General features: G+C 42.6%; 1 protein-coding gene across 10 annotated transcripts in view; it reads left to right on the forward strand.

Moving 5' to 3' along the window:
• The first annotated feature begins 2,392 nt into the window (after positions 1-2,392).
• The window catches only part of BRD1 (bromodomain containing 1), a 75,763-nt gene continuing 51,048 nt past the window's right edge, over positions 2,393-27,107 (forward strand). For 2 of the 10 annotated variants that reach the window (XM_063323354.1, XM_063323363.1), the window contains exons 1-2: positions 14,227-14,559; positions 18,573-19,953. In XM_063323354.1, coding sequence (XP_063179424.1) covers positions 18,587-19,953 — 1,367 coding nt within the window. In that variant the 5' untranslated portion in view covers positions 14,227-14,559; positions 18,573-18,586. Of the gene's footprint in view, positions 2,553-5,365; positions 5,470-5,499; positions 10,011-14,226; positions 14,560-18,572; positions 19,954-27,107 lie in introns of those variants that run through there. The other 8 variants (XM_063323356.1, XM_063323362.1, XM_063323360.1 and 5 more) reach the window with 8 other exon arrangements.

The raw sequence follows: 27,107 nt of genomic DNA on the forward strand, positions 1-27,107 counted from the left end.
AGTTCATCACCCATCTAGCCTGCTGCTATTATATGCTTTGCCTTTCACATTATCATTGAGGATGATGTACCTGTCACAATTTTGCTTTATATAGAGAAACAGTAAAAGATTTACACTTGTTCAAAAGTACAAGTGTTTAGAAAACTCTTCTCTGAGATGCTTAGTTTAGATAATTCATTTTACTTTCATTTTACTTATTCTCAATCAATTCTTACATTTTTCTGGTCTGGAGAACTTCTATGGAATACATTCCTCAACATCTGTTAAAGCTGGATGGTAGTAGCAACACTGTAAGTACCAAAGGAGACAGACACCCAACCAGATAAAAACTTTCAGCACCTTGTCTGGCAGTCTTATCCCTAGCAGACAGCACTCAAATTTCTAAGACTTCGCAGAAGAATTTCTACCACTTTTAACATACAGTGAAGAGATGGAAGGTTTTTATTCTCCACAAAACCAATCTCTATAGTAAATAATAACTAGAGTGCCCCTGACCAGCATTTGTACAAACACAGGCTTTCTAGTAGCGCCGTGGTATCCTGGGGATAGTTGATAAAGTCTTTCAGACTTCACTACCCCCAGCAGGTACCCCACGAACATCCTCCCAACGGTGCATGTCTGAGCTTTTAAGTGAAACGTTGCATTACTGCAGATAACCTTTAAAAGAGAAGAACTGTGCTCACTCTCTTGAAAAGCAAAACACATGTACAGACATCATGGGCCACACAGAAAACAACACCTAAGGAAATCCTGAGAAGTATGTTTATGTTATGGCAGCTTGAGAGACTTTCTCTGCTTGGTATTATAGGCGTAGCATGACAGCTCACGCTAAATGATTGAAAACTCTCAAAGACACCTCCCCAGAAAAAAGACACAACTGCTAACACATGAGTACCAGGGAGAAATAATTGGGGAAAGAGGACTTTTCTCCAACACTGCAAAGCCAAACACTACTAAACTTAGCAATGACAACTGGAATGACCATTAACGTGTTAATTACCTTTCAAAGCATTAATAAATGTTTTTACACTTTTAGTAGACTGCACGTGCAGCAGACAACTTTAAATGTATCAGACATCCTCTGAAATCCAGCAAGCACTGTACAGAGCCGGTGTCTGCCATCAGCAGCTGTTTCAGTGTAGATGTAAAAGTTACAGAAGGCATTTTTAAGCAAAATTACGGCGTCCCAAGTAGAAAAACGAGAGAAGCAGCACACAAAAGTTAAGTGTTGCTGTTTTTCCCTACGCTCCCCTCTTGAGCGACCCTGTCCTGAGACAGACGGGGCTGGGAACTTCACCCCACGCAGGAAGCGATGCGGTGTTTACGCCGAGGCGCCTGCCCCCCTCGTGTCCCGCGTTCTCGGGGCGGGGGGGACGCTTTTTAGGATTTCCTGGATTTTTCGGCTCCGGCGCCCGGCCGGCAAACCTCTGCCCGAGGAGCCCGCCGGTCCCCGCAGCCCCGGCCCGCACCGTGCGCCCCGCGATCGCCGCAGCCGCACGCTGCGGGAGGACGGCGGGCTCTCCGCCCCCGGGGCTGCCCGGGCCATCTTAGCTCGGGATGGCAGCGGCCACATGGTCACCGTTCCCTCCGCGGGCCGGGCTGCCGCGGCCCCGCCAGGTGGGAGCGGGCGCGGAGCCCCGGCGGCTCCCGCCGGCCCGGCCCGGCCCGCGCCGCGCACAATGCCCGGCGGGCTAGGGGCGCGGCCAGCGGCTCGGCGGGCACCCCCGCCCCGGGCGGGGGGCGGCAGAGCCTGCCGGGCGCTTCGGACCAGCCCCGAGCCCCCGGGGACCGGCGACCCCCGCCCGCCGGGCCGTCCGGGCCCCCTCCCGAGGCCTCGCAGACAATGGAGCCAGCACCGTGGGCCTAGTCCCCGGCTTCCTGCGCCGCCCCGCCGCCACACGCCCCCTCCCCGGCCTGGCGGCGCTGTCCTGCGGGCGCTCCCAGGCGGGACGGGGCGCCGCCGGGCCCGGGGGGGGGGGCGCGGGGCTCCGGCCGCGCAGGGACCGGCGCCACCGAGGCAAAACCCGGCGGTGGGTGCGGGAGCGGGGGGTAAAGGGGATCGGCGGGGACCGGGCAGGGCGGTCCGGCTCGTCCTCCCTCAGCCCCCTCCCGGTGCCGGAACGGGGCCACTCACCTCCCGGGCAGCCACCACTGAGGAAGCCGGAGGTCGTCGCCGCCACCCGGCCAGGCCCGAAAGAGTTAAAAGGAAGGGCCGGGCGGGACCGTCCCATTCATTAGCCGGTCGCTTTGTCTCCGGCCGCCGCCGCCGCGGCGCTGATCAGGCTGCCCCGGCTCGGCCGCCACGGGGCGCGGTGCGCAGGCGCCGGGCGCGGAGGGGGGGCGGTGCCACGCACGACGCGCAACATGTCATCCGGGCCGCGGCCCACAAAATGGCTGCCCCCGGAGGCTGTGATGCTCAGGGGGTGGTGGGGCGGCTCCGTGCCCGCATCCGGATCGGGGCGGCAGCGGCAGAGGAGGGGAGCCGGCTGTCCTGCTGCGCCGCCCCCGCGGTGGGGCTGGGCCGGGGTGAGACGTGGGCCTTCTCCACAAAGGTGCGGCCGCTCGCCTCAGCTCGCTCAGTTTTGGGGGCGGCGGCGGCGGCTGCTGTCGCGGCTCCGAGGGCGGCAGGGATGGGACGGCGGCGGCCTGGGGGATCCTATGGCGCCGCAGGCCTCGGGGGACTGCCGGGGCCTCGGCTCGGAGGCCGCGGGCGGGCGCCCCGAGCTCCCCTGGGCCGGCCGCGCTCGAAGCGGCCGTTCCCGTCCTCCTAGCGGGGCCTGGCGGGCGGGACGGGGCCAGGAGCCGGTGGCTGGCGGGCGGCTAGCTCGCAGCGCGCTGCTGGCGGGGCCCCGGCGTCAGGAAGGGCCGGCGGCCTCCGCTGGCCGAAACCCCGATGGGAGGCCTTCGCGGGCACGGCTCTGCCGGAGCCCGTGCAACGCCGCTACTCTGGACATAGCCTCTCACTTTTGCAATAATTTAATCTCTATTATGCATATTTGCATTTAAAAAAACCCAACACGTTGATATGTATTTGTGGTCTGATGCTCTGGTTTGCTGTCCTGGCAGCCACTGCCTGCCTCGCGGGGGGGCCACTTCAGCCTGATCTATGTGGCCGTGACAGGGTGGGCTGTTCAGGGATGAAAGGTATGCATTGCGTCCCTTCAGCGAAGCAGTGGCCCACTGTATGCTTGAGGTCTTGGAATTTTTCTGGATAAGGCCCTTCTGGTTTTGGTGTTCAGTTGTGGGTCATCTCCTACGACTGAGAGAGATTAGTCAAAATTGTCAAATGGACTGAGTGATCCAGGCTTTCTGGGTGGAGTGGGGGTGAAGCAGGGTGGCTTGTTGCGTTTTTTCGAATATATGCTATTTCTACAGAGAGCTGGGTAAAGATATGATCTGGTGAGACATTGACAGTTGTTGTCAAATTCCCAGTGGCAGTCATAGATTTCTGCTTCTTTGACTTCAGTGTCGCTGGTCATCGTAACTCACATCTTACCTTTGGGAGTGGAAGAAGGAGAAAGACAGCAACAGCACTGGTAGTAAAATTCTGTTTTGAAAGCAAGGCTAAGTTTTTAGATTAAGATAGTGTTTAGAGAGAGAAAATTCTTTTCTTTAATCATAGTGTTTAAGCAAGTGTTTGCGTTTTTTTATCTGAATTGTTTTCATCAGTTAATTGAATATTTATTTATGATTTTTAAAATTTAACAGATTTAGTCAAAAATGTTTTGGTGGATATATGGCAGTATATGAAGAAGTCAGTTGATCACTTTTTGGTTTGAAATAGTGGAGCTCTTGAACATTCTTCTGGAGTATTTGTATGTCTGTACTGTGTTTGGTCTGCCAAATGGATGGTGCCAGTCAACAAAGTAAATAATCTGTTATGCTTAATGTTTCCTTTGGAAATCTCATGTCAAGTTTTATTGGGCTTGTTTTGGTTTTTGTTGTGCTTGGCTTTGTTTTTTTGGTTTTTTTTCATTCATATGCCCTCAAAATCACAACAAAATAGCTATTGCACTGTGTGCTGGAAGTCCTTCTTAGTTCCATATTATAACTTTGTAACTTACGCTGTCTTTTTACTAATACAGTTGAACTGCTACTGTAGACAACTGATGCCAAGTAAGTGAGGCCAGAGTTATTTGAAGTGAAGTTACTTGGACTTGCCTAATTTCCACTGTTTAAAAAAGTGCATTTATATGAATACAACTAATTAAAAATTAAGTTTGGTCTTGGCCAGATCTGCCAGCTAGACTTAATAATAGAGGTATGAGAGCTTAGCTGAGAAGCCTCTGTCACCAGTCTGACAGGTAATGATGGTGGTTATTTAACATGTGATAACAATAATGATAAATAGAAATGCATCCTCTCATAAATCATCTCTTAGAGAACTATAAAATTGTAACAGGTGTGTTAAATTTTACTTGGAATTGCATAGTTACACTTACCACACTACAGAAAGCATTAGAATATTGGGCTCCATTAACTACTTTTTTTTTTCTTGGAAACAGCTATGATTTTTAATATTTTCCCAATGTATAGCCCAAAATTGTACAGCAAATTAAAAAAGACCGAAAATTCACTTTGTGCTTTCCCACTGCATGTTGCTTTTCCATATGCATCTCTCTGTACCTCTTCATTTTTTCATACATCCTGTTCTGAAAAATTTCCTTAAGGGTTGAGATTGATGAAAGGTGGTTATTTCTTTAAATTATCTTTTGAGTAGCTTGAGTATATAATTTATAGATGTATATCACAGATTGAGTGAAGTAGCTGAAACTTCTTTCTGTTATACAAACATACACTGGAAACTTGAGAAAGTAGGTTTTAAAAATCTGAGAAAAGCTGGAGCCAGAAAGTCTCTTCACAACCAACCAAGCAATATGAAGAATAAAACAACAAGATGATGGTGATCTGGTAACATGACTGCAAAGGAAAGAAAAAGTAACTGCGATTCCAAGAGAAGGCTCCAGACTGCCAGCTTGTGGTAAACGCTGCAGCATTTGTATAGTGATACTTTACAGATAGAGATTCTCCATAAAGCATGCAGTCTGAGGTGTAAGTATGTGAAAGAACATAGTCGTTGGCAAGATTAGGAAAGTCTGTGCAAGGCATCTGGACAGGAAGAAACCAAAACTTTTCTTATTTAACTTCAGAAGAGTACTTTATTTATTTTTATTTTCCCCCGTTTATGCCTTTATAAACTTGTTATCTGTTTCAGATATTGTGAATAAACATCTTTATTTGCACTTTTAACTGAACCTCACATGAATTAAAAGTGATCTGATATTAAATGAATATAAAAAAGTAATTTCTCACTCCAGTCCCTGGAGCAAACTGCAAGTGCCTGCTTCACCATTATGTTTTGTAGAATATCAGAAAGCTAAAAGAGCATGCTCCCAAAGAAAGTATCTGGGTTGTCTGGAGAATAGGCATTACAGGTTCAGAGAAGAAGGAAGCGTCACTGCAGTAACTGTAAGTAACCAGCTCTCTGTCCTTCACAATACTGGGGTGCACACAGAACTCAGAAGGCTGCCAGGGAGGCTGTAACGGGAGTCTGAAAACAGCTGGAAACTAGATGAAATTCCTGTATCCCTTCCTACTAAATATGCCTTAAATGTACCTATTTCTCTGTCAGTATTATGTGTTATTAGATGACTGTAGTTGTTTAGTTCCTGTGGACAGAGGTTTGTGTTCTGTGGTCCCAGAGCCTCTCCAGTCACTTAACTCCATGTTAATATGATGTTTTCCTTTCTTCCATCCATTTATTTCGTGGTAGTAAAGATAATATTGATACTGCAGTAATAAACTGATGTCTTTCTGAATTTGTATACCTTTGGAAACATTAAGTATTATAATGACATATTGATAATACCAGCGTCACAAGTCTTAAACATTTTGCTGCTGTTACCTTGTTTTAGCAGAATTGAAAAGTTACTGTATGTATCTCCAAACCTGCTCTGATAAGATTATTTTCTTACCTGAATCACTCAAACCTTTAGCTTCATCTCTAGCAACTTCTGCATCAGTGATGCATTTTCCATATGAAATCATAAAGACTATATCAAGGAATAATAGTTCTTAAGCACAAAGAGTTGATGCCCTTTGTATGCATTGAGGTAATATATTTAATGAAATGATCTTTTTTCCTTCTTGTATAGACTCCAGCCTCTTCCAGGACCCTATCTAGACAGTGCCAACTTAATGATCAAAGCCTTAAAATAGAGGTCAGAAGTACTAAATTTGGATGCCCAATGTAACATCACAAGCGTACAATTTCTAAGAACACTTAATGTAGGAGAGTACTTATATATTTAGCATACATACCCCATTAACTTCAGCGGCACTTGGCTCTGCTCATCAGATCCAAGGTGTCAAGTTGGGTGCTCAGGAAATAAAGAATTAGCATTTACACAGTAGTTGTGAGCAACTTGAAGCAGCAGTCACTGCCAAAACGATGATGCCTTTGTGCTTTTATATTAATTACTTAATTTGTTACAAACACAACTGTCTAATCTCTTTTTCATCCTGGATTTATACCACATCAAGGTGTACGTCAGTGATTTTTTTCACTTGGAGTTGAGCATATGATAGGATGTTCACAGGATTTATTCATGCTTAGCCTTTATGTGGAGTGAGGATGGTGCTGGAATATGCCTTTCAGGAATGTTCAATTTGAAGTTCCTATTCTAGCATATTTTTTTTGAGCCTATTGAGATTCTGTCTGCATTATGAAGCCATATTATATATCAGAACTGATTTATATATGCATGAGTTTGGAGAATCTCTTTATTAGCCTGCATCAGGCACTGGCCGAGGTGGTAGATATGTCTGAGACAAAGCAAAGAAAACCTCCTTAGGGCTCATTACTATTTGTTAAATGATAGATATGAGTTGGGTTTCTCTGAACAGGGGAAGCTACGAGCCGTGTCTAATTCTCTTATTTGTTTGGGGTTTTTTGTGGTTGTTATGCATTGAGTCTTGCTCCTGACTTATTTTTTCACTTTATTTTTCCTCCCCAGATTTTGACGTCACCTTGCTTTGTAGTCCTTCTCCATGTAAATGAGGAGACAAGGTTTTAATTCTGAATGAGCCCATCTATTTTAGGATTTATGCTTCAGTAAATGGCTAGGGATTCTAACAGCAAAGCTTCCTCCATTGCATATCATCTTAATCATCTGCAGACCAGGTTTGTCCTCTAGAATGAATGAGGAAGAGGTAGTAAAGTAATTAAGACTGGATTTGTATCTCACTGCTGATTGAATTTTAACTTAATTATACTAAGGCTGAAGTATTAACTCATTGTAAACATTGGAGACAGTTTCTTGGAGACACACATTTGTGAGTGACCTAACTAGGAAAACAACTTCACTCAGAGTTTATAATTCATCACATATTAGGCTTACAAGTTTCGATACTGACAGCAAGGAATTGAGAATAGAGAAGTCACTTTAAGGGATTTAATAAATCAAATAAACCTTATATATTACTAAACTTTATGAAGGCAGGGAGTAACTTCTCTTTGCTTGAATGAAGGCTGTTTCCAGTGCAGAAGAAAGGATCAGGGAGTTGAAAACAGTTATGAGAGAAAATAATAATGTATTTGCAGTAATACAGTTTACAGGGTTATGCTGGTTTAAGCCGTTACTTTGTTTAGCATGAACTAGGGTATCTTCGGAAATACAAACCTAATGAGGACAACAAGCATCAGGGAGAAATTAGAAATAAAAGTACTGAAAATGATGTTTGATTTGAGAAATATATTGCGTATCAGGTATTTGTATGAAGAGCACTTTGTTTTCGTGTCACTGTGGCTGTCTTTGACAAAAATCTTCAGTTCAAATAGATGCTTTTTTGTTGCATTAACTTTCTACAAATTCTGTCTTTTTCTGCTGCTGAGGTTTCCTCAGCATGTCTTGCAAAAAAAGAAGTCAAAATCCAACATAAATGGCTTAGCCACAGTGTTTTGCAATTCTTTGCTATGCGAGTATGGTATTTTTAGAACTTTTCACATAGCAATTACTGTTTTGCATTTTGATTCCTACCCATTACCACTGACATTGTGTCTTCACCCATAACTTGGCTCAGTTAGTTATGCTATATGAATTGATAAACACTCCAATTCTAAACCTTCAGCTTCTTTTGATGGCTAATAACTAGGAATGCTGAAGGGGCACTCCCAAACCCTGGATTTACTTTCCTGCTGCCTCCCATGCAGTCATTTTCATCTGAACATGCAGGGAGGCAGCTCTGGGAGCTAAACAGAAAATTGGCAACTTGTTTATGAGGGTTATTCTGGTGGCAGTTACCATTTGGCAGGAACAGTTTCCCATAAAGACCTTTGCAGATGGAGTTACTATGCAGAACATAATAAAGGTGCCAAACTGTAAACACTCAGAATTGAATAATTAATGCCAAAGAGGCAATGACAGGAGAGAAGGGAAATACTATTCCCTTGTCTATGGCTCTGTCTGCTCTTTTGTAAACAACAATATAATTATACATAAGAGTGAAAATAAGTCTGCTCCAAAGATCTGTGCTCAATACAATAGTCTCCAGTAGGTATGCTATTTAGAAGACCTACAGCTGAGTAGATGGGCAAGCTTTGTGCTTTGGTGCAGCATTTTGTAACTTGGAATTTTCTTGTTGTTGTTGTTAAATTGTCATTTACATATGGTTTCATGTATATCCTAATACCAAAGTGGGTTTTTCCTTTCTTTGCAGTGTCTCCTTAGGGGTGAGCTCAAGCCCCAGCTACCATCACGCAACAGTTACGAGCATGTATGGTAGAGAGCATGTTATAACTGATAACTGCTCAAAGGTACATGATGTTAAAGGATTCAAGCTAGATAGTGGAAGGGTAAGGCGGGAAGTAGGTTTCCCTGTCAATTGTGTATCTCAGCAAACTGCTTAACATAGCTTTCTGTCTGCAAGTGACAGTCTACATACCTCGTCTTGCAGTAGATGACTCCAAGCAGTAGTTCCCACAAATGCGTAAATGGAAATGGGGTAAGGGCCTTTGGATAGCAGCTGTACAGCTTAAAGACCACTCTGTCAAATGGTCTTTAACTATTATCTATAGTTAACATTCCATAGGACTGCTTAGCAGATGCAACTCACAGGGGTGTTTTTTAGAAAGCACACTGTTGTAGCTTTAGTTCTGGTGGAGTTCTGAGGATGAAAGGGCTCTGTCTTTATCAGTACCATAAAAGGCATTGACACAGCCTCCAGTCTGTTTTAAAACCCATGTTTTGGTGAAGACCATTCGTTTGGATTGACATGAACTGTTCTGGAGATCTAAAGGGTCTTCTTACCACTTCTATAAATAGAGAACCGCTTTGATTCTGAGGATGAGAAAGATGGTAGTTGCAGGAAGTAACAGTTAAGAGGCCATGAAAAGCAAAAAACTTTGATTCCTTAGCAGTTGGTGAACATGAATTAACACCAGTATTATTTCATCTTTACTCACCCTTTTGTCATAATATGGCTAAAACTTCAGGATGAGAGGAATGAAAAAGAAAATGCACACAATTCCTCCTAACCAGAGAACAGGATGATATTCAATAGATGTTTGGGGTAAAAAGGACCAACAGTTTTATTCCATATTTGAAGCCAAAAGGTTGATCCCCGTTCTGGAATTGTCATATAGGACTTTGGACCATATATCCCACTCAGTCTGGTGTGAAAAAGAAGCCTTTCTGCCGAAGTATCAATGATAACTAGGAGATGGATCAGCAATATGTGGAATTGTCTTTAATTATAGTAGTTTGCAAAAATTGGCCAGAAGAGGTGGAAGGACCCTATACCACCTCACAGACTGAAAATAAACAGTTGTGGTTTTGCTTGTCAGCGCACTGCTGTAACATGTCTTTTAATAGGGTTGCAACATCTTTTCCACAGTGCGAGCTGTTCTGACTTCCATGAGGTTTGGGAATAACCTTTCTTTTGAGAACAACCAGCCTTGCACAGTCATGCCTGTGAGTACTTTGCCAGTGCCATGCGCCACGACTGATGAGGTAAGTGAGATGAAAAAGCATCCCCTTGCAGGACGCGAGGATCATAGTAATGTTGAATCTTATGAGACCATATTCTGGGGGAATATTAATCATGCATAGATGAGTCTGAAGGTGTAAACCATACAGTAGGCAGGCCAGACTTGAGAACTTCATAGGGATAGACAGATTGGCTTGAGGCATCATATAGAGGCATCACATAACTTAGCAAGGGTAGGCAGATTTGTCATTGGGATAGGAAGAAGATCCACACACGCGTGTTCTGGCAGTCCAAAACCTATCTTGAAATGGAAAGATTCTTGCAGGTTCTAAGGAACGTGTGGAGTGTGCTCTGCCTCTTTCCTGTCCCTTCACCAGCCAGCTGACTGGAGGAGGAGAGGGTCACAGAGATACAGAGTTCTACCCAGGGAAGATCAGTGCCACTGACAATATTTAAGTGCTGCAGCAAATCTGAGTTGATCTTGATTAGAAAACAGAGATGATAGTATGTAGGTCTTTGTTATGGTTTGAGAAAACCCATAACAATTTATTGTCATTTAGACAATTATTCTATCACCCAATGACACCTCCCCACCTGGGAAGGGGAATCAGGGAAAACAAGGAAACACGAGGGTTGAAATATAAATAGATTTAATGGGATAAAACTAAACAATAATACTAAAGAACCAGTATTTATCCCGATACTAATGTAAGATATACAAGAATTACACTTAGGCAATTCTATCAGCAGGAAGCTGCACACTCCCAGCAAGTGTTGGACACTGCGAGCACTACAGCTTTGGGAGGAAGGGAAGGGCTCAGGGGTCCAGCACTGAGGCAAGGAGTTCTCTGGACCACCACCATGAAGTGAGAGAGAAACTACACAGCAAACTTTCTAATTTATATTGAATGCAACATTCATGGTATGAAATAATGCTGTTGGCCAGCCTGGGTCAAGTGCCCAGGCCTCACTCCTCCTCATCCCTGCACCTGGCAAGGCTCAAAACCACTAAGACCTTGAACCCCACGTAGCCTAGCTGGCTATAAAGTAAATATTTTCATGAATTCAGACACCAGAGTCTTCTAAAAGTGCTGTTTTCCCCAGCATTAGAAGAGAAATTAGTCCTGTGTTTCTCAACCCGGGACAGTGATGCACTTTAGCAACATAGAAATGTGTCTAATTTTGATTCTGCAAGGAAGGAGGAGGATGCCAAAGCAGATAAATAGGATTTGTGTTTGTTTACATGACCCTTCCTTCTTGAAATGTTTCTTTGGGGAATTTGAGAAATAGTGCAGGTGAAAGCTGGTAGGCAGAAGATATTCCTTCTGTTGAAGTCTTCCATGCAGGGTGAGCCAGCAGTGGCAACTTGAATAAAAAATTTATGCTGACGAGTAGGGTGTGAAGATTCTGATGGACTGAGATTGAAGCCCCAAGCACATGTTAAGTTAGTGCCAAAAAAGGTGGTGAGGGTCCTGTTGCCATCAAACTATAGTTTGGAGAGACAGTTATTTTTTGCTTGAAATTGAAATCCCAGTAGAATTGTTTCCTCCTTGTCCAAAAATAGAAAGAATGCTATTTTGAGGCACCAAGTTGCACTGGTGAGATGGAAAAGGCAAAGGAAACAGATCTTTGAGATTATAGAAGGGTGTGCTGAGGACTGGTCAAATGCCCCGGACAATACTATATACTGTTAAATATTAATTGTCTGTTAGCCCATATGACATATGCATTAGTGGTATGGGCTAACATACTAATGTTTAACGCGGAGGGTCTGAGGATGCTGATCTGGCAGCTTGTCATAAGGCCAATGAGAGATGATTTGAAAGCATAAGGCTCCTAATACTGAACTGTGTGCTGAGCCTGCCCGGATCTTTCTGCCGTTGCTCTGAGGTACCGTATCAAGGCATGATGTGCATTCTGTGCCACGGCCTGGACAGTCCATAGTGAAAACTCCTCATACCTTCTTACTGAGAATAATTCAGAATCGAGAACGCAGACGAACCCTGCCTGCGTGTTAGTAATTTGAGGTGGAGACACCATCTTCAGTATGGGCGCCAGGAAATGAAGCTCAGCAGTTCTTTCAAATTCTGTAAAGAATCCGAGGAGCAGGGAGGCCTTTTTGCATTAGGCTAAAGTGGATCAGAAGCTTTTAATTTCAAATCTGTTAGGAGATCAGGTCCTGGCATCATAGCACGCTGTCATGATTGATTCAGGCTGCGCTATGAGTCCTTGGTCAATAGGTTGTGGGAATCAACAATGCTGCCACTGTCTTTTTAATAAAATAATTTTGGAACTGCCACTTCCTGTTTTGATCAGCGTGAAGTTTAAGACCTTACACCTTATGGATGGAATGTTTCTTGCCAAATGTGCCCTATGCACAGGGCAGGCAGAGCTGGAAGACAAATCTCAAGGAAAAAGTCACCTAAGTAGAGCTTACTGGGGAGAATAAAACTTCAGTTTAAACTACAAAAAGATGGTTAAATGATACAAACACCAGTAAGGAATGTTGCATTATTCGAGGGATGTCCAGCTACGAAATTCTGTAGTCCACCTGGCAGAAAAAAATAAGCTGGAAAAATGCCAGACTGACTTGTGCATCAGAGACATGTGAGTGTATGGACACCATCAAGCTCTCTGTGGAAAACTTCTCTCCAGTTAGAAAGCATTTGTACAGCTGCAGGGCAGATACACATGTGGATTATCACTTAAAAGATAAAACAACATGTTTTCTATCATAAATGAGACTTTTTTTATGCTTATTATTAGCTTCTTGACAATATTTATCACTTCTAGTCATTTTTATACTTTGCACACTAACATATATGACTTAGTGTGCTGCTTCCTCTTTAGTATCTATCACAAACTGAATTCTAGTGCAACATTAGCTTAAATCGGCATCTTGTAAGACTTCTGAGACTGACGGTAGGATCACTGAAGCGATACAACTGGAGAGAAATTCCTCATAGGCAAGTACACAAATGACCAGATGACCTCTACAGTTCATACAATCTTTTTTTTTTTTCATATTGGAAATTGAAGTTACTGGGCCTGTCTGATCCTAAAGAACTATTTCTACACTGAGAGCACTGCAGAAGTGTTAGCTGTTTTAATAGCTTTTGTTAAGAGATCGGTGTGCTGGATGGTCCCTGATTGGGGGGGGTGGGGGGGTAGTTGGAAAGTACTTTGCCTATTCTACGGGATTTCCTTAGTGAAGTTACTTAAGGTCTCTGGGCCTTAAATCACTTTCTATGAGTAAGCAGTGACAGGTGTATCTATTTCTGATTTCCCAGTCATAAATTTATTGTAAAGGTACCGTTAACTGCCGTTTGAGGCCAGCAAATACAGTAGCACTAGAGAAAACCGAAATGGATTGCGAAATTGCTTTGAAGCAAACTTTACTCAGCACATGGTTGTTCCAGATGGGCAAAGAGGCTTGTACTTGCTCCTGACTGCTTTTTATTTTGCACAGGACTTGTCCTGTATGATTGGCAAAGACAAGCGTTTGTCTCGGGGCGGGAGAGCTAAAAGTTGGGTTTTTTTTAAGCGTGTGGGTGCAGCTGCCTTGCAGAAACGTATTGCAGTAAAATCCTCCAGATCTCGAACATGGCTGTAATGGCTGTCTAAAAATAATACATAACAAAGGGTGCCCTTTGCAGGGAGAGACAGAAATAACTTGCTTTTTGTTCGTCCGAATGAAGGGCTCTTACCAGTTAACTCAAAGGCGGCAGCCTGTCCCGGGGACCACGCAAGAGCCAACTTTCAAGCAAATTCTCCCCGTGCGAATCTCGAGCTTGGACTTCCCCCTGAGAAATAATAAATAACCGCTCGCTGGCTGCTGGTTTCCAGCCTTGGTTTTGTAACGAGCCCGGGCCCGGCCCGCCCCCGTTCCCCCTTCGCCCCGCCATGGGGCCTTTAAACGTTCCGGCCGGGGGCGCCGCGGCCCGGCTGGCTGCCCGCTCGCCCTGCCTGCCGCCGGGCCGGCCTGGGTGGGAAGGCGCTGCCCTTGGACGCCGCCGCCTTCCCGCCCTCTCCCCCGCGGGCCGCCCGCCGCAAGGCCCCGTGTCGGCTGGTGCCAGGCCGCCCGTCCCCGCGCCGCCCTCCGCCATCCGGGGGCCGGGGGGAGCGGCGGCGGCGCGCAGGCCCCGCCCGGCAGCGGCGGGGCTGGGCGGTGCCTGGCGCCCTCACGTCCCTTCCCTCCCTCCATCCTTCCCTCCCTCTCCGCCCCCCCGTCGGCGCAGCGCTGTGGTGAAGCCGCATTGTTTGTGCCGAGGGGGGAGGGGAGCTGCTCAGCCCCGGGAGCTGAGCGCCGAGCCCGCAGCCGGACGGCGACCTGCGCCGCCGCCTCACGAATGCGCCGCGCCCGGCTGCAGCAGCAGCAGCCCAGCACCCAGCGCCGGGTCGCCGCCGCCGCGGGCAGCGCGGCCCTCTCCGCGCCCGCTCGCCCGCCGGCGGCTGCCGGACGCGGGACCAGGCGGCAGCACCGGCGGGACCTCCGCCATTAAACCGGCCGCAGCGTCGGCCGCAGAGGCGGAGCGGGAGGTCTGTCAGCCGCGCTCCGGCGGCTCCCACAGCGTGAGTGAAGCCGGGGGGCGGCGGGAGGGGGCTGCGGGGCCGGGAGCCGGCGGGTCCCGCCGCGGCGAGACGGCGACCGGCGGCGGGGGGGGAAGGGCAGGGCGGGCTGGGCACGGCAGAGGCGGGGGTGGGGGGGGGGAAGCGGCGGCCGGGGGCGAGGCGGGCGGGGAGGCTGGGCGGGGGAGAGGCGAGCGCGGCGGTCTGGGGGAGGGCGCCGCTCGAGCTGTTTTGTCAGCCGCCATATTTGTGGGCCGAGTATTTTCGCGGAGGGGAGGGAGGTGACTGTTGGGGAAGGGCTGGAGATGATGGGCCTTGGGCAGGAACCATCCTCGCGGGGGCCGGGAGGGGGGGTTGGGGGGGGGAATGCCGGGGCCGGGCAGGAACCATCGGCGCGGAGGGGTGTGTGCACGCTGGAGGCTCCCTGGGCGTGGGCAGGAAGTGTTCGCGCAGGACCGGCGAGGGCGGGCCCGTGGGCGTGGGCAGGCCGCGGCAGCCGCGGCGGGGGCCGGGATGACGGGGGGTGGCGGAGCGGAGCGGAGCGGGGCCTGGCGGCCGGTGCTGGGGGAGAGCGGCCCCGGGGATCCCCGCGTCGCTGAGGCGTCCGTGGGCCGGCCCGGCGGGCTGCGAGAGCCCCGAGTGCCTGGGTTCCCCTGAGGGGGCATCGCTCCTGCCCCACGGCCGGAGTTGTGGGTGGTGTCCGGCCCCGAATGCGCGTAAGCGCTGTTCGCTCACCCTCCCTCATTGTCTGGGACTAAAGAACATTCCTGTGTCTTTCTCTTCCTAATGGTCTGCATGAAAATGTCCATTGAGACTGGAATTCCCTTCTCCCCTGAGCAGGGGATCCAGGGACTAAAGGCAGTTTATTTGAAGAGGAGGAAGGTAACTAGGACAGAGATCGTAAAAGGAATTTGTAATCAAAAAGTACACGTTCTCATACTTTTCCTGTTGGTTTTAGTTATCCTACACCTCGATAAAAAGTATTATTCCCCCTCATACCACACATTCCACACAAACAGCTGTCTTCATGTACGCTTGTTGTGGTGAGGGAAAAAGTCTGCTGTGACTTTCTTCCCAAGCAGCTGATGTGATTCCAAGACAGGAAAACTGGAAAACTTTTGGTTTTTATCTCCTGCAGTCGTTGAGTTGTTGTAAGAGGCAGAAAAGTGCTAACCGAAGTACATTAAAGTAATTTCATTTTGCTGTTACTGTGGTATGTCTATTAATATTGAATGGAAACTGTCTTAGTTCACTGTTTTTCAAATTTAGCCCCGTGGTCTTCATTCCTGTGGATCTACAGGATACTACAGGAGGGGGGAGGGAAGAGAAATGTCTGATCATTAACTAGGAAAAGCAAACCAGTTGCCAGTCATGTATTTGCTATGCAGGAGCCTGGTCTTCCTCCGGAATACTTAAAGGGCATTTGCAAACAGAAGAATTTTGGAGAAACAAAACACTGCTTTGGCTTCCAGAGCATTTAAGTTAATTCATACTAAGTTTCTATGAAATTTGGCCAGAGTACTACCAGTTCGGTTCTGTGTTCATTGCATTGTATTTGTAGGGTGTCCATTCTGTGTTTAACTGTGACTGTAATTTGCTTCCTAATTTAGCTTTATTTACAGTTGAGTTTTATAGGGAGGATGCTTAGATGTTAGCTCAATCGGTTTTTTTAATTATTCTGGTTCGTACGCATTATTTGACTTTTACCTTAGTAATGCTAAATCTTAAAGCACCCTTGTGCTCTTGAATATTTTCTTCCTGTTCTTATTGCCTGCTTGCAGCCATGCTTAAGAATCTTGGGAACAGAGAGGGATGGAGAGCTTGGAAACGCAGCATTAATGTGTTATTTTTTTCCTGTGGGTAATGGGTTAAGTTTGATAGTGAAGTGTGAACAAGCTGCACGTTATTTTGATTTCTGAAGGCTAACTCTCATCCCTTCACCAAAATTTTGTCCAAAACAGTCTCGCTATCATCGTGAACCACTATGAACACAACCAGCTAAGATGTAGGAAGGGACATTTAAAAAAAAAAAATGCAGATTTTTACATCTAGGCAGGCTTGAAGTGCAATTATACGAAGTAAACATAATGTAAATAGTGTATTTTTCTTGATAGGTGACTAAATTAAAGACAGATTAAAAAAATATACCATAAAATGAAACCTTTCTGATCTGTAGTAGGTTACTGTACGTTGATACATCATTGTGTTTTAGCTGAAGAATCCCTCATTACTTGTTCACAATAATAAACAGAAGTCAGGGACATTGTGTTATCTTTGGCCTCTGAATTATAAAATCTATTGTGGAACTGGCAACTAACTTGTAATTTCAGTTAAATTATCAGTGTGCCTTTGTTTCTAGTTACTGGACCTTCTGTAGCAGTAGTGGTGGTTTAAACTTCTTCTGCAGTTAAGAAATCAGTGTGGTTTAATCCGATGTTGTTTGCTAGAATTAAATCATTAAATATTTCTTCCAAACTTGTTTGAAGAGGTGGAGCCTTTTTAATTCATCTGTTGTTTATATAGAGCAGATCAGAGGTCTGTCATGATTAAACACTGACTGTTGTCCGGTTTTGTGCTTGTGCTATAAAAACAAGTAATAAGACTTAAGGATTAGTTGTGTAAAAGTGAGCAAGACAATTCTCGCATGAATAATAAAACCAGCTTAGATTTGTCTTTTTAATTTCTCTGGGAAAATAAGATCAGTTTGTGAAAGCAAGTAGATTAGACCCTCTGAAGAACTAGTTTTAATGCTAGCTGCTTAAATTATTTAGTCTTCTTGTAAAAGGAGTTCCTTCAGTGCTTTGAAGGTGTACCTTTAGAGATTGGCATCAGAGACTAAGCAGAAGGCAGGCGACAGGGAGTAGTTTATGTAATTGTTCCAGTCCTTGCTGTTTTCTTCATGAAATAGATACACTAGTCTTTCATGATAATTGTGTTTTGATCTCTGTATTTCTCTGCTATTTTGGCAATGCATGCTAACACTAGTTGCATTACTTTAACTAATACGCAACACTGACTTGAAGTGCAGAATATCTGATTGGTCAGAATTGAAACTGTGAGGCTCTAATAATACTTTAAGCCAGTGATTAAAGATCAAGAGCTTTCTCTGCAGCTGAGGTTGAATTTTGTTGTTTACTAATGGTTTATGAGGAAGGAGGGGGATAGAACTTTTAAACTTGATGTTATCGGTTGGGTTTATATTATTTTCAACCCTCATGGGAAGAAAACCCCCAATTTTAGAATGTCAAAAGGCGTAAGTATGGTAGCTTTTAATTAGAAATGTTGTGATCAAAATGCATGCTTGTCCTAGTCATGGTATTTCATGGTGGGATGGGAAAAAGCTATCTTTTTGTGTGGTATGTGGAACAATCTTTTTACAGTAAGTGATGAACTTGAAAATTATGTCAAAAGTAAAGGGCTGTCAGACTGCATGCTTGCCAAGTTTGGAAGTATGCCTATTTTTCTAGCTTTTAAGTATAGGTGTAGTAATTGAGTTGTTAACATGACTATTTCAAATTGCACTGGAAAAAATCATGGGTGAAGTTTTTTCACAGTTCTTTTGGGGGGAGAGCTGGAGAAAATAGTCTGTAGCTGTTTCAAACTGCAGACACCTTTAAGGTATTAGGAAATATTGTGTTAAAGGTTTTCTTACAATGTAACAGGTGTAATATTTTTTTCTGTGGCACTTCTGAAATATTTTTTTTTCCCATGCAGAGGTCTTACCAGATAGCTCTTCTATAGGATTTTTGTATCAAGGATTTTGTATAGCTGTGTTTACTTAGAGAAGCTGTTATTTAGGAGATTTGTTTATTATTAGGTTAATTTTGTACAAAACAGTGTGAGCAGCCCTGTTAAGTAAGGGTGAAAGGCTTTTTTTTTTTTTGCTTTTTTTTTTTAAATTGGGTAGATAGGTTGGGGATTATGGAACAGAAGGGGTTTTTTCCTTGCTATAATAAAACCAATATTTTAATATGAATGTTTGGAGTTCATAATATTAACTGTTGCTCTAATTTTAGGTAAACATTACCAAATGAGGAGAAAAGGAAGATGTCATCGAGTATCGGCAGCAAGGCATTCTTCTTCCCCGTGCAGTATTAAGCACTCCCCCACACGAGAAACCTTGACATATGCTCAAGCTCAAAGAATGGTTGAAATAGAAATTGAAGGTCGCCTGCATAGGATCAGTATCTTTGATCCTTTAGAGATTATATTAGAAGATGATCTTACGGCCCAGGAAATGAGTGAATGCAACAGCAATAAAGAAAATAGTGAAAGACCACCAGTTTGTCTAAGAAGCAAACGGCATAAAAATAACAAAGTGAAAAAGAAAAATGAAGCTCTTCCGAGCTCACATGGTATACCTGCTACAACAACTCCTCTTCCAGAACCAAAAGTACGGATTGTTGAATACAGTCCCCCTTCAGCTCCTCGGAGACCTCCAGTTTATTACAAATTCATTGAGAAGTCAGCAGAAGAACTTGATAACGAAGTTGAGTATGACATGGATGAAGAAGATTATGCGTGGTTAGAAATAATAAATGAGAAGCGGAAAAGCGATGGAGTGTCAGTTGTTTCACAAAATATGTTTGAATTCCTTATGGATAGGTTTGAAAAAGAGTCTTATTGTGAGAACCAAAAACAGGGTGATCATCAGTCTTTAATTGATGAAGACGCGGTGTGTTGTATATGCATGGATGGTGAATGTCAGAACAGCAATGTAATCCTGTTTTGTGATATGTGTAATTTAGCAGTACATCAGGAATGCTATGGGGTGCCATATATACCCGAGGGCCAGTGGCTCTGCAGACACTGTCTGCAGTCCCGTTCTCGGCCTGTAGACTGTGTGCTGTGCCCAAACAAGGGAGGTGCCTTTAAAAAGACTGATGATGATCGTTGGGGACACGTTGTGTGTGCTTTGTGGATTCCAGAAGTTGGATTTGCCAATACAGTTTTTATTGAGCCAATTGATGGTGTCAGGAACATTCCCCCAGCCAGATGGAAGTTAACATGCTACCTCTGTAAACAGAAAGGTGTTGGTGCCTGCATCCAGTGCCACAAAGCAAACTGCTATACTGCATTCCATGTGACGTGTGCTCAAAAGGCCGGTCTATATATGAAAATGGAACCTGTGAAAGAACTAACTGGCAGCGGGACAACATTCTCTGTAAAAAAGACTGCCTATTGCGATGTACATACTCCACCAGGTTGCACACGGAGACCTCTAAATATTTATGGAGAAGCCGAAATCAAAAACGGTGTTTGTAGAAAAGAGGGATCAGTCAGAACTGCTAGGTCTACATCAAAAGTCAGAAAAAAGACAAAAAAGGCCAAGAAAACAGTGGTTGAACCCTGTACAGTTATGCCAACAGTATCTGCTCCTTATATCCCCCCCCAGAGGTAAGCAAACCATCCAAGTGAGAGAAACCTTTACTTAATTATCCGTTTAATATTAAACCAATGCTTTCAGATGGCGACTTGAAGTTTTTGTGCGTTTCTTACATGCTTTCCTTAAAGGCCGTACTCAGAGGATTAATGTACATTATGTACAACGTACTTTTGTGAAATTGCATTAAAAATGCAGTAACTTCCCCAGAGAAATAAGTGATGTCTTGTCCTCAGAAACTTTTTTGTCAGACCAAATCATGAAATCATGTTGTCTGCTCAGTTGTTGTTGTTCGCTGTACTTTTGAGAATAGCATATGTAGTTGACCTTCATATTAAAAAAAAAAAAAAACAACAGCCAAGCTCAAGGTTAACTGTATTCATAATTTGGGACTCTGAACTTCTTTTCCTAGTTTTAAGAGCTCCAAACTGAAAATTACATTTGCATGTATAAGTCTTCAAACTTGTTCATTTCATCTAAATTAAATATAAACTTGTACTGTAAGATCTATGTATGTGGTACAAACAAACCCTCCAGGAAGTATTTTCCTTGTGAAGCAGAGTAATTTTTCAGGAGGTTTTTCCTAAATTTGCATTTTTCCTTTTGCAAAATAGTTTTTTATCAAGGCTCGGATGAATTTGGTACCTTGCAGAGTTTTTTAAAAAAAGTTAGCAAGTAAGTGATGGTAAGTTTGTTGGTTAATGTATTTGTAGTCATGGAACCTGAAATGAATGTGCCCTCCTGTTCAATGATGCTATGAAATATCTGTCCTATAACTTCAGTAAAATGTTTATGTTTGAACAAAAATTAATTGATGCATGTGACAAGAGTTTTAATGCTAATCTTGTCTTTGCTTTCAAATTTATACTTTGTAAGAAGTTCTGTTTAAGCTGATTTTTATATTAGTGTGTCTTTTGCGGTTCTTGCAGGAGCTTTTGTTACGTGAGTGCAAGTATAAAGCATGAACACCAGAACTGAAGTTGCTTTTCACAATTAACATGCCATATTTTTGTATTTTAACAGTGGTGATCGGGGGGGCTGGCAGATGGCTCTAGATCTGGTGAGGTTAGTGAGGTTATGCATCAGAAAGCAGGGATGGGATGTTTCAAGTGATGTCTTCATAAGTAATAACAGAATTGGAGCAAAATTGAGATTTTTAATATTTTTATTTCAGGAGTTCAAAACCTCAGCATGAACTTCATTTAGCTTAGAACAGTAGCAACTCTCTTCAGATTTCTTTTAGTTAAAATGAGTTATAATGCATTTCAACAGAGAATATAATCTGTTTCTGGGATTTGAGCAATGGCAGAAATCTCTGTAGTAGACACAGTTTTGGCTTTGCTGAATATTTGAGACATAATACACTGGGCTGAGAAATGCAAAATTGGACTATTGGGACTAAAACCGAGTTTGTCTTTATGGAGTATTTGTTTTGTTTCTAGCATTTACAACACCAATATGTTTGTTTACTCCTTGAATTAAATTCTTACTGATTTAAGAACAGTAGTTTAGAAAGTTTCTCAAAACAGGCACAACTTCCATATGGAGTTTCATTGTTTGTACTGTGACAGGACTCTGAATGCTCAGACAGTGAAGGCTTTTAAAATAATACACATAAACTCTGCTGGTTTCTTGAAAGCTGACTCCCAGGTCTCAGGTAATTGACAATTAAGGCTGGTTAAATTAATTTAAATGAAGACATGTTTTGGGACTGCAGTCCTTTCCCGTAATAAGTTTTGGTAATGTAAGGAGCTACTTATTGACTGACTTTGACAAACAGCCTTTAGCTCCTGTATGGTGTTTACAAACATCAGACTAATTGCACTGTTCTCTGCTATGATTTGCTTGGTAAAATGGTATTTTTGTTTAGTGATGCACTGCAGAAAAGCTTAAGTTGATAGTAAGCAACTAATGCGGTTATTTCAACAGGTAGTGTTGTACTTGAGAGGGGGGAGTTCATGTAAAAGAATTTGGCTTTGTCTTAAGTAGGACAATCCTGATTGGTGGTGTAGTGTGCTTTGTTTTGGTTTGGGTTTTTTTTAAGACGAAGTAAAAAATAACATGAACTAAGTGAGAGTTGAGGATTAGGGTGCATGTTCTCAGTTGTACCTCTGGCCATTCTTCCCATAGGTAACTTTCATAAAAGCCAGACCCTAAAAGGATGTTCTCATCAGGGTTTGTTTTTTGTTGTTTTTTTTTAACAGTGTCATATGCCAGAAACAGAAAGACTTCTTTTTTCTTTTAAATAACAACTAAATGTCTTTTCAAGACTGCAGAGAGATTCAGCTTTCTTCTATTTATGCTTGGTTTCATTTTATTGGACACAAGTATAATTCTTATATTCTATATCAGAAGTGTAAAAAATGGGCACAGCTTGAAACTATTTTAAAGTCGAGCTTGTTATCAGCTGAAGACTTTTGCTTAAGTACTCTTTGTAATGTGAATGTGCTTAGTCCTAGAAAACTAATACCTGAATTAAAAGCAAAACAGAAATGGGTGTACTAAAAGGAAGAGTGATTATGCTGTAGACCCAAATCTTAGTCTCATTTTCTTTGGCTATTCTTTTTTTTTTTTCTTCCTTTAGAAAAACTCGTGTGTGTGTACAGTAGTTAAATCCATACCCATAAACTAGTAATGAATGATGTGGATCATTTCACAGCAGTCTTCATTTAAATGATCCCTTTTCTCTAACGTGTTTTTTTTTAATGTGCTTTTTTCCCTTGGAGCTGAAACATGATTTGCCTTTCCAGAGATCTCAAGGAAGAGCAATTAAGGTATTTAAAGTATCAGAGAAGAAACATACATTCAGTGTTTAAACATTAGTGCTTTTTTTCCTGAATAATTTAAAATGCACACATTTTCGGCATCTCTGGAAATTGAGGCACGTGTTGAGATGTTTGGTTTGGTTTACCTTCTTAATCATTAATAACTAGACTGTATGTCTCCCTGGCATATAGCTGGTTCTTTAGAGTTGGTAGCTGGAGAAGTACAGATATATGAAGATCACAGTGAGGAGGAAAATACTTGGTGGATGCAGCCTCTGTGCACACCTGCTGAAGCTTGAGGAAAACCCTCTTGCCATTTATGTTTAGTTTAAGTTGGAAAGATTGTCTGCTGTTTCCTTACCTGGCTAGTGAGTGTATGTGAAAGACTGGGCATTTTAGTAACACCATTTGTCATAAGTCTGTTTTCTGAAACACCCATTTTAATGTTTAGGGTATTTTAAAAAGACTGGTGGAAAACAACATACACAAATTAATTTCTGCACGACTTTCTGTAGCTCATGAATTTCTATATCAGCTGATCTATTGGTCAGGTTTCTATGCTACTGCCTCGAAGGATTTTGAGAGCTGTACACTTTTCAGTTACCAGAATTTCTTATGCAGATGTCATACTCTAAGCTTTTTGCTGTTAAATTACATAGTGTCATTCTGTAGGTCATTTGTAATGTAATTATATGTCCTCTCAGACTATCTTCTGTGAACTGCTGATTGAAGAGTGTAGGATCAGAAGGTTTTAACCATCGGTGATAGGATGCTTGCTTCGCTTGTCTGTTCTTTTTTTTGAAGGGTGGGGGATTTGGTTTTTGTTTGGTTTTTTTCCTTTGTTTTAAATGCTGGGCATCTATCTATCCTGTTGCCTAGGCATTTCAGAAAGTCTGTACCGAAGGATCCACTTCCAAAGGTGCAGTAGGTCATGTTGGAGCCTTAAAGTGACTTCAGTTTTCAATGTCATCCGTGCTGACTTCTTAGTAACTTGCACAGCACCTGGAATAGTATATGGGACCACCGGGGAACCCTTTTATACATACATGATTTGCATCGGGCCTTCTGGCTGCAGAAATGTGTTACCTCTTTAGTAGGAAATTCTGTTCAGTTTTTCTTGAAATATAAAAATATTGAAGATTGTTGCTTATATTGCACTGCTTGCGTTTATCAGCTGCTTTTTCTTGTTGTTGTTGAAAAGGCCAAAATGAGTGTAGTCTAAAAGCAGCACGTTACTGGGAAGAGTGAGAGCAGCTGTATTATGTGGGGGGGTGAGTGGGGCAGGACAGTCCCTCAGACTGTTCCTCTGGATGGGAGGGACAGGCAGTACCTGCACCCATTGACAAATGGTTGTTAGAGAAGTGTCCTCCTGCTGCTACCAGCTAGTTTGGCTGAAGGCAGGGCAAATTTGTTCTTGCAGTGTTCCTATTCCACTGATGATGTGTGATGGTTGAATTTTGCCTAGTAGATAAATGATTTTTTTTTCCCTAATAAAATAGTAAAAATATTTTATTTGTGTTGCGGGTCCAGAATTTCCAAGCTAAGAAAATCCTAATTTTTAGGGCTGATTTGACAATCTAAATCTAGCTTCTTGTCTGTGTTAGTTCTTTTGCACTGGCTCTGTGCTCCATTTCTTGTGAATTTTTTTTTACCCGTGTTGCTGCTCATCCTTTTCCTTTTTAACAGCTGCCTTACCCAGTGAGTAGGATGGATACACAAAGGAGAAGACTTGTAGTGTTAGCTGTGAAAACTATATGGTTTCTCTGACATTTAAGTGCTTGATTCTCTAGTACAAATAACATCATTTTGGTGTAGCCCGTTGTTCTTGTGTGTTGAAAGAGGCATTTAAAATGTGACTGCTTTTTGAAAAGCAAGGCCAGTGTCAATGTTCGTGTTCTTTAAAAATGTTGTGAAACTCGGATATTGTGGCTATATACTTGGGAAGACATTGAATGTGATATAAAATATTTAATCTTCGATACTTTTAAAATATACACTGAGATACAGTGTAATCTGCTTTATTAAAATACCATTCATGCAAGTATTGCTATATTAAGTGGAAGCAGATATTTTAAAGTATATAAATATTTGTTTTCATCTTTAGTTTCGGTTTCTACGTGGTATATTTGTAGTGTCTGAAATAAAGAAAGCAGAAAGTCTTTGAAATCCAGTACTTGTACAGAGAGCAAAAAAAGCCCCACTCATGATAAGTAGGAACGAGGTGTTATACTTGTTTTCCATATTGTATGCATCAGTTGTGTTGCATCGTATTATTGAAAGAGAATTAAAAGATCCTTATGGAAGTAGGTAAGTAGTAGGCAGATAACTGAGAGCAAAAATTACTGAGATTGTTAAAAAAAAACAACTGTCTTTAGAAACCAACATTTATGTGGAGCACATTAACTGATTTTTCTATGTTGACTTCTGCTTTTCTTAGAAAGCATATTGCTTCTGGTAGTAAAACTGGATTTCTGTTACTGTATGTCTCAAGACAGAACCAGTATTTCCTATAGTTTTATAGTTTAACTGATTGGAAATATCCTGAACTTTCTTACCACATAATTAAATGTAGTCTTTTTATCTCGACACAGGAATCTTGATTGTCTCTAAAATAGGATATGGACCAGAAAAATAAATAAACAGAAAGTGATAAAACACTTCATAAGCAGAAAGGAACACTTACAAGGCCTTCGAGAAAACAGTGTTAGTCTGCATTCACAGATGATGCCTTTTAGTCATCTGTATGGCTTGTGGGTTTCTTTGGGGGATTTGTTTTAATGTTTTTTGGGGTAGTGGTGTTTTTTTTAATGCCTTAAGAAAGTTTTTTAAGTGGGGGGAAAATAGTAAGAAATGCTGTTTAAAATTCAGGATAAAAAAGCCATTGAGAAAATACTACTAGAGACAGTGTTTCAAAAAAAAAAATGAAAGCTGAATAAATCCAGACTTAACGTCTGTTAGCTCTTTATCCTGGAATATACATGTATGTATACTTTTCAAAATCATGTGGAAATTCTTATTTTAATTACAGGGGAGCATGATGTAGGTGAGCCTTATGGCTGTACCTAATGATTAGATGGCGGAATCACCTAGTTAAAGTGGAAGGGGATGCTAGCAGTCATTGTCCATTGTTTTTTCTTGTAAGACTGATCAACTTCGAAACCTTTTTGATACATGTGGAAACTACTACTGATGTCATCCTGACCTCTTTGCTTAAATAAAACAATAATTTTGTGTAAATCAAGAAAAGAGCTACTACTGCTTTCACTAGCTTTGCCTCAGTGGTATTTAAAAAAAAACAAAAATAAGATAACTTTTGAGCTTTATTTTCAAACGGTTCATCTTGACTCTGGTTAGCTTATTAAATAAGAATTAATGTCTTTGAGAAAGCGTGACTTATCAAAATCCACTTTTACAAAGTATTAAATTTTGAGTAAAAATAATAGGGAAGATACTTGCATATCTGGTATTAACAGCCGCATGTTGATTGATGTCCAAGGGTTAATTCCCCTCCTATAAATCCAGAGGATGGAAGTGCTGTCTCTTGTTTAAGTACACCCTTGTTACAAAATAGATATTGAATATGCTGTACATATAATTTTCTGGGTTGTTTATTTTTGGTTCCCCCCCCCCCCCCAGTTTATTTTGCATGTACAGGGCAAAGAAGCTTAAAATAGAAATTAATATATTAGATATTTCTGTTAGGTGTGTCATTAGTATTCTGTACGTCCTCTAAGGGTTTCTATTCACAATGATTAGGTATGTGCCAATGCAGTTAAGAAGTTCAAAACTTATGTGTTTTTCAGTACGTCTGAGTTTCACCAGTTATCTGACCTTTTATTAGATTTTTTTTTTTGGTGGCAGTTAGAGGGTGTTGTGTCTTCTAAGTGCCATACAAAAACATGATTTTCAGAACGCATTGTCTGAAGAACTGTCTTCTGCCAGTTTTCTATTCAATAATCAAGTTACAGAGTGCACAGAAATTACTAGACAAATACTGAGATTTCTTTTATTATAGACAAAAAGGCGATTTTTGATTAATACTTTATCTTCTGCTGATGTCAATTTCGCCTTTTGAGATTAGATTTCAAATTCACGTGTGGTATGGTTATGACTGCTACAGAAAAAGAAGCACAGAAAAATATTTTGAGTAATTTCAAGGAAAAGTCATGACTTAGTATTATGTATAGGAAGTGGCAGCAGTAAATCTATGCATGTGATTTTTCTAAGAAGACTGAGGAGGTTTTCCAGTGTGACAGGGTGGGGTTTTTTGGATTGCTTTGGTCTTTTTCCTTATCCGAAGGTTTGGAGGATCACAAACTTAATTATTAGAATAGGAACAAAGTAACCTGTTACAACTAACGGAGAATTGACTGAAATAACATAGCATTTTCTTAACTCTTAAG

Source organism: Chroicocephalus ridibundus, chromosome 1 (genome assembly GCF_963924245.1).
Source record: "Chroicocephalus ridibundus chromosome 1, bChrRid1.1, whole genome shotgun sequence".
Classification (NCBI taxonomy): Eukaryota; Metazoa; Chordata; class Aves; order Charadriiformes; family Laridae; genus Chroicocephalus; species Chroicocephalus ridibundus.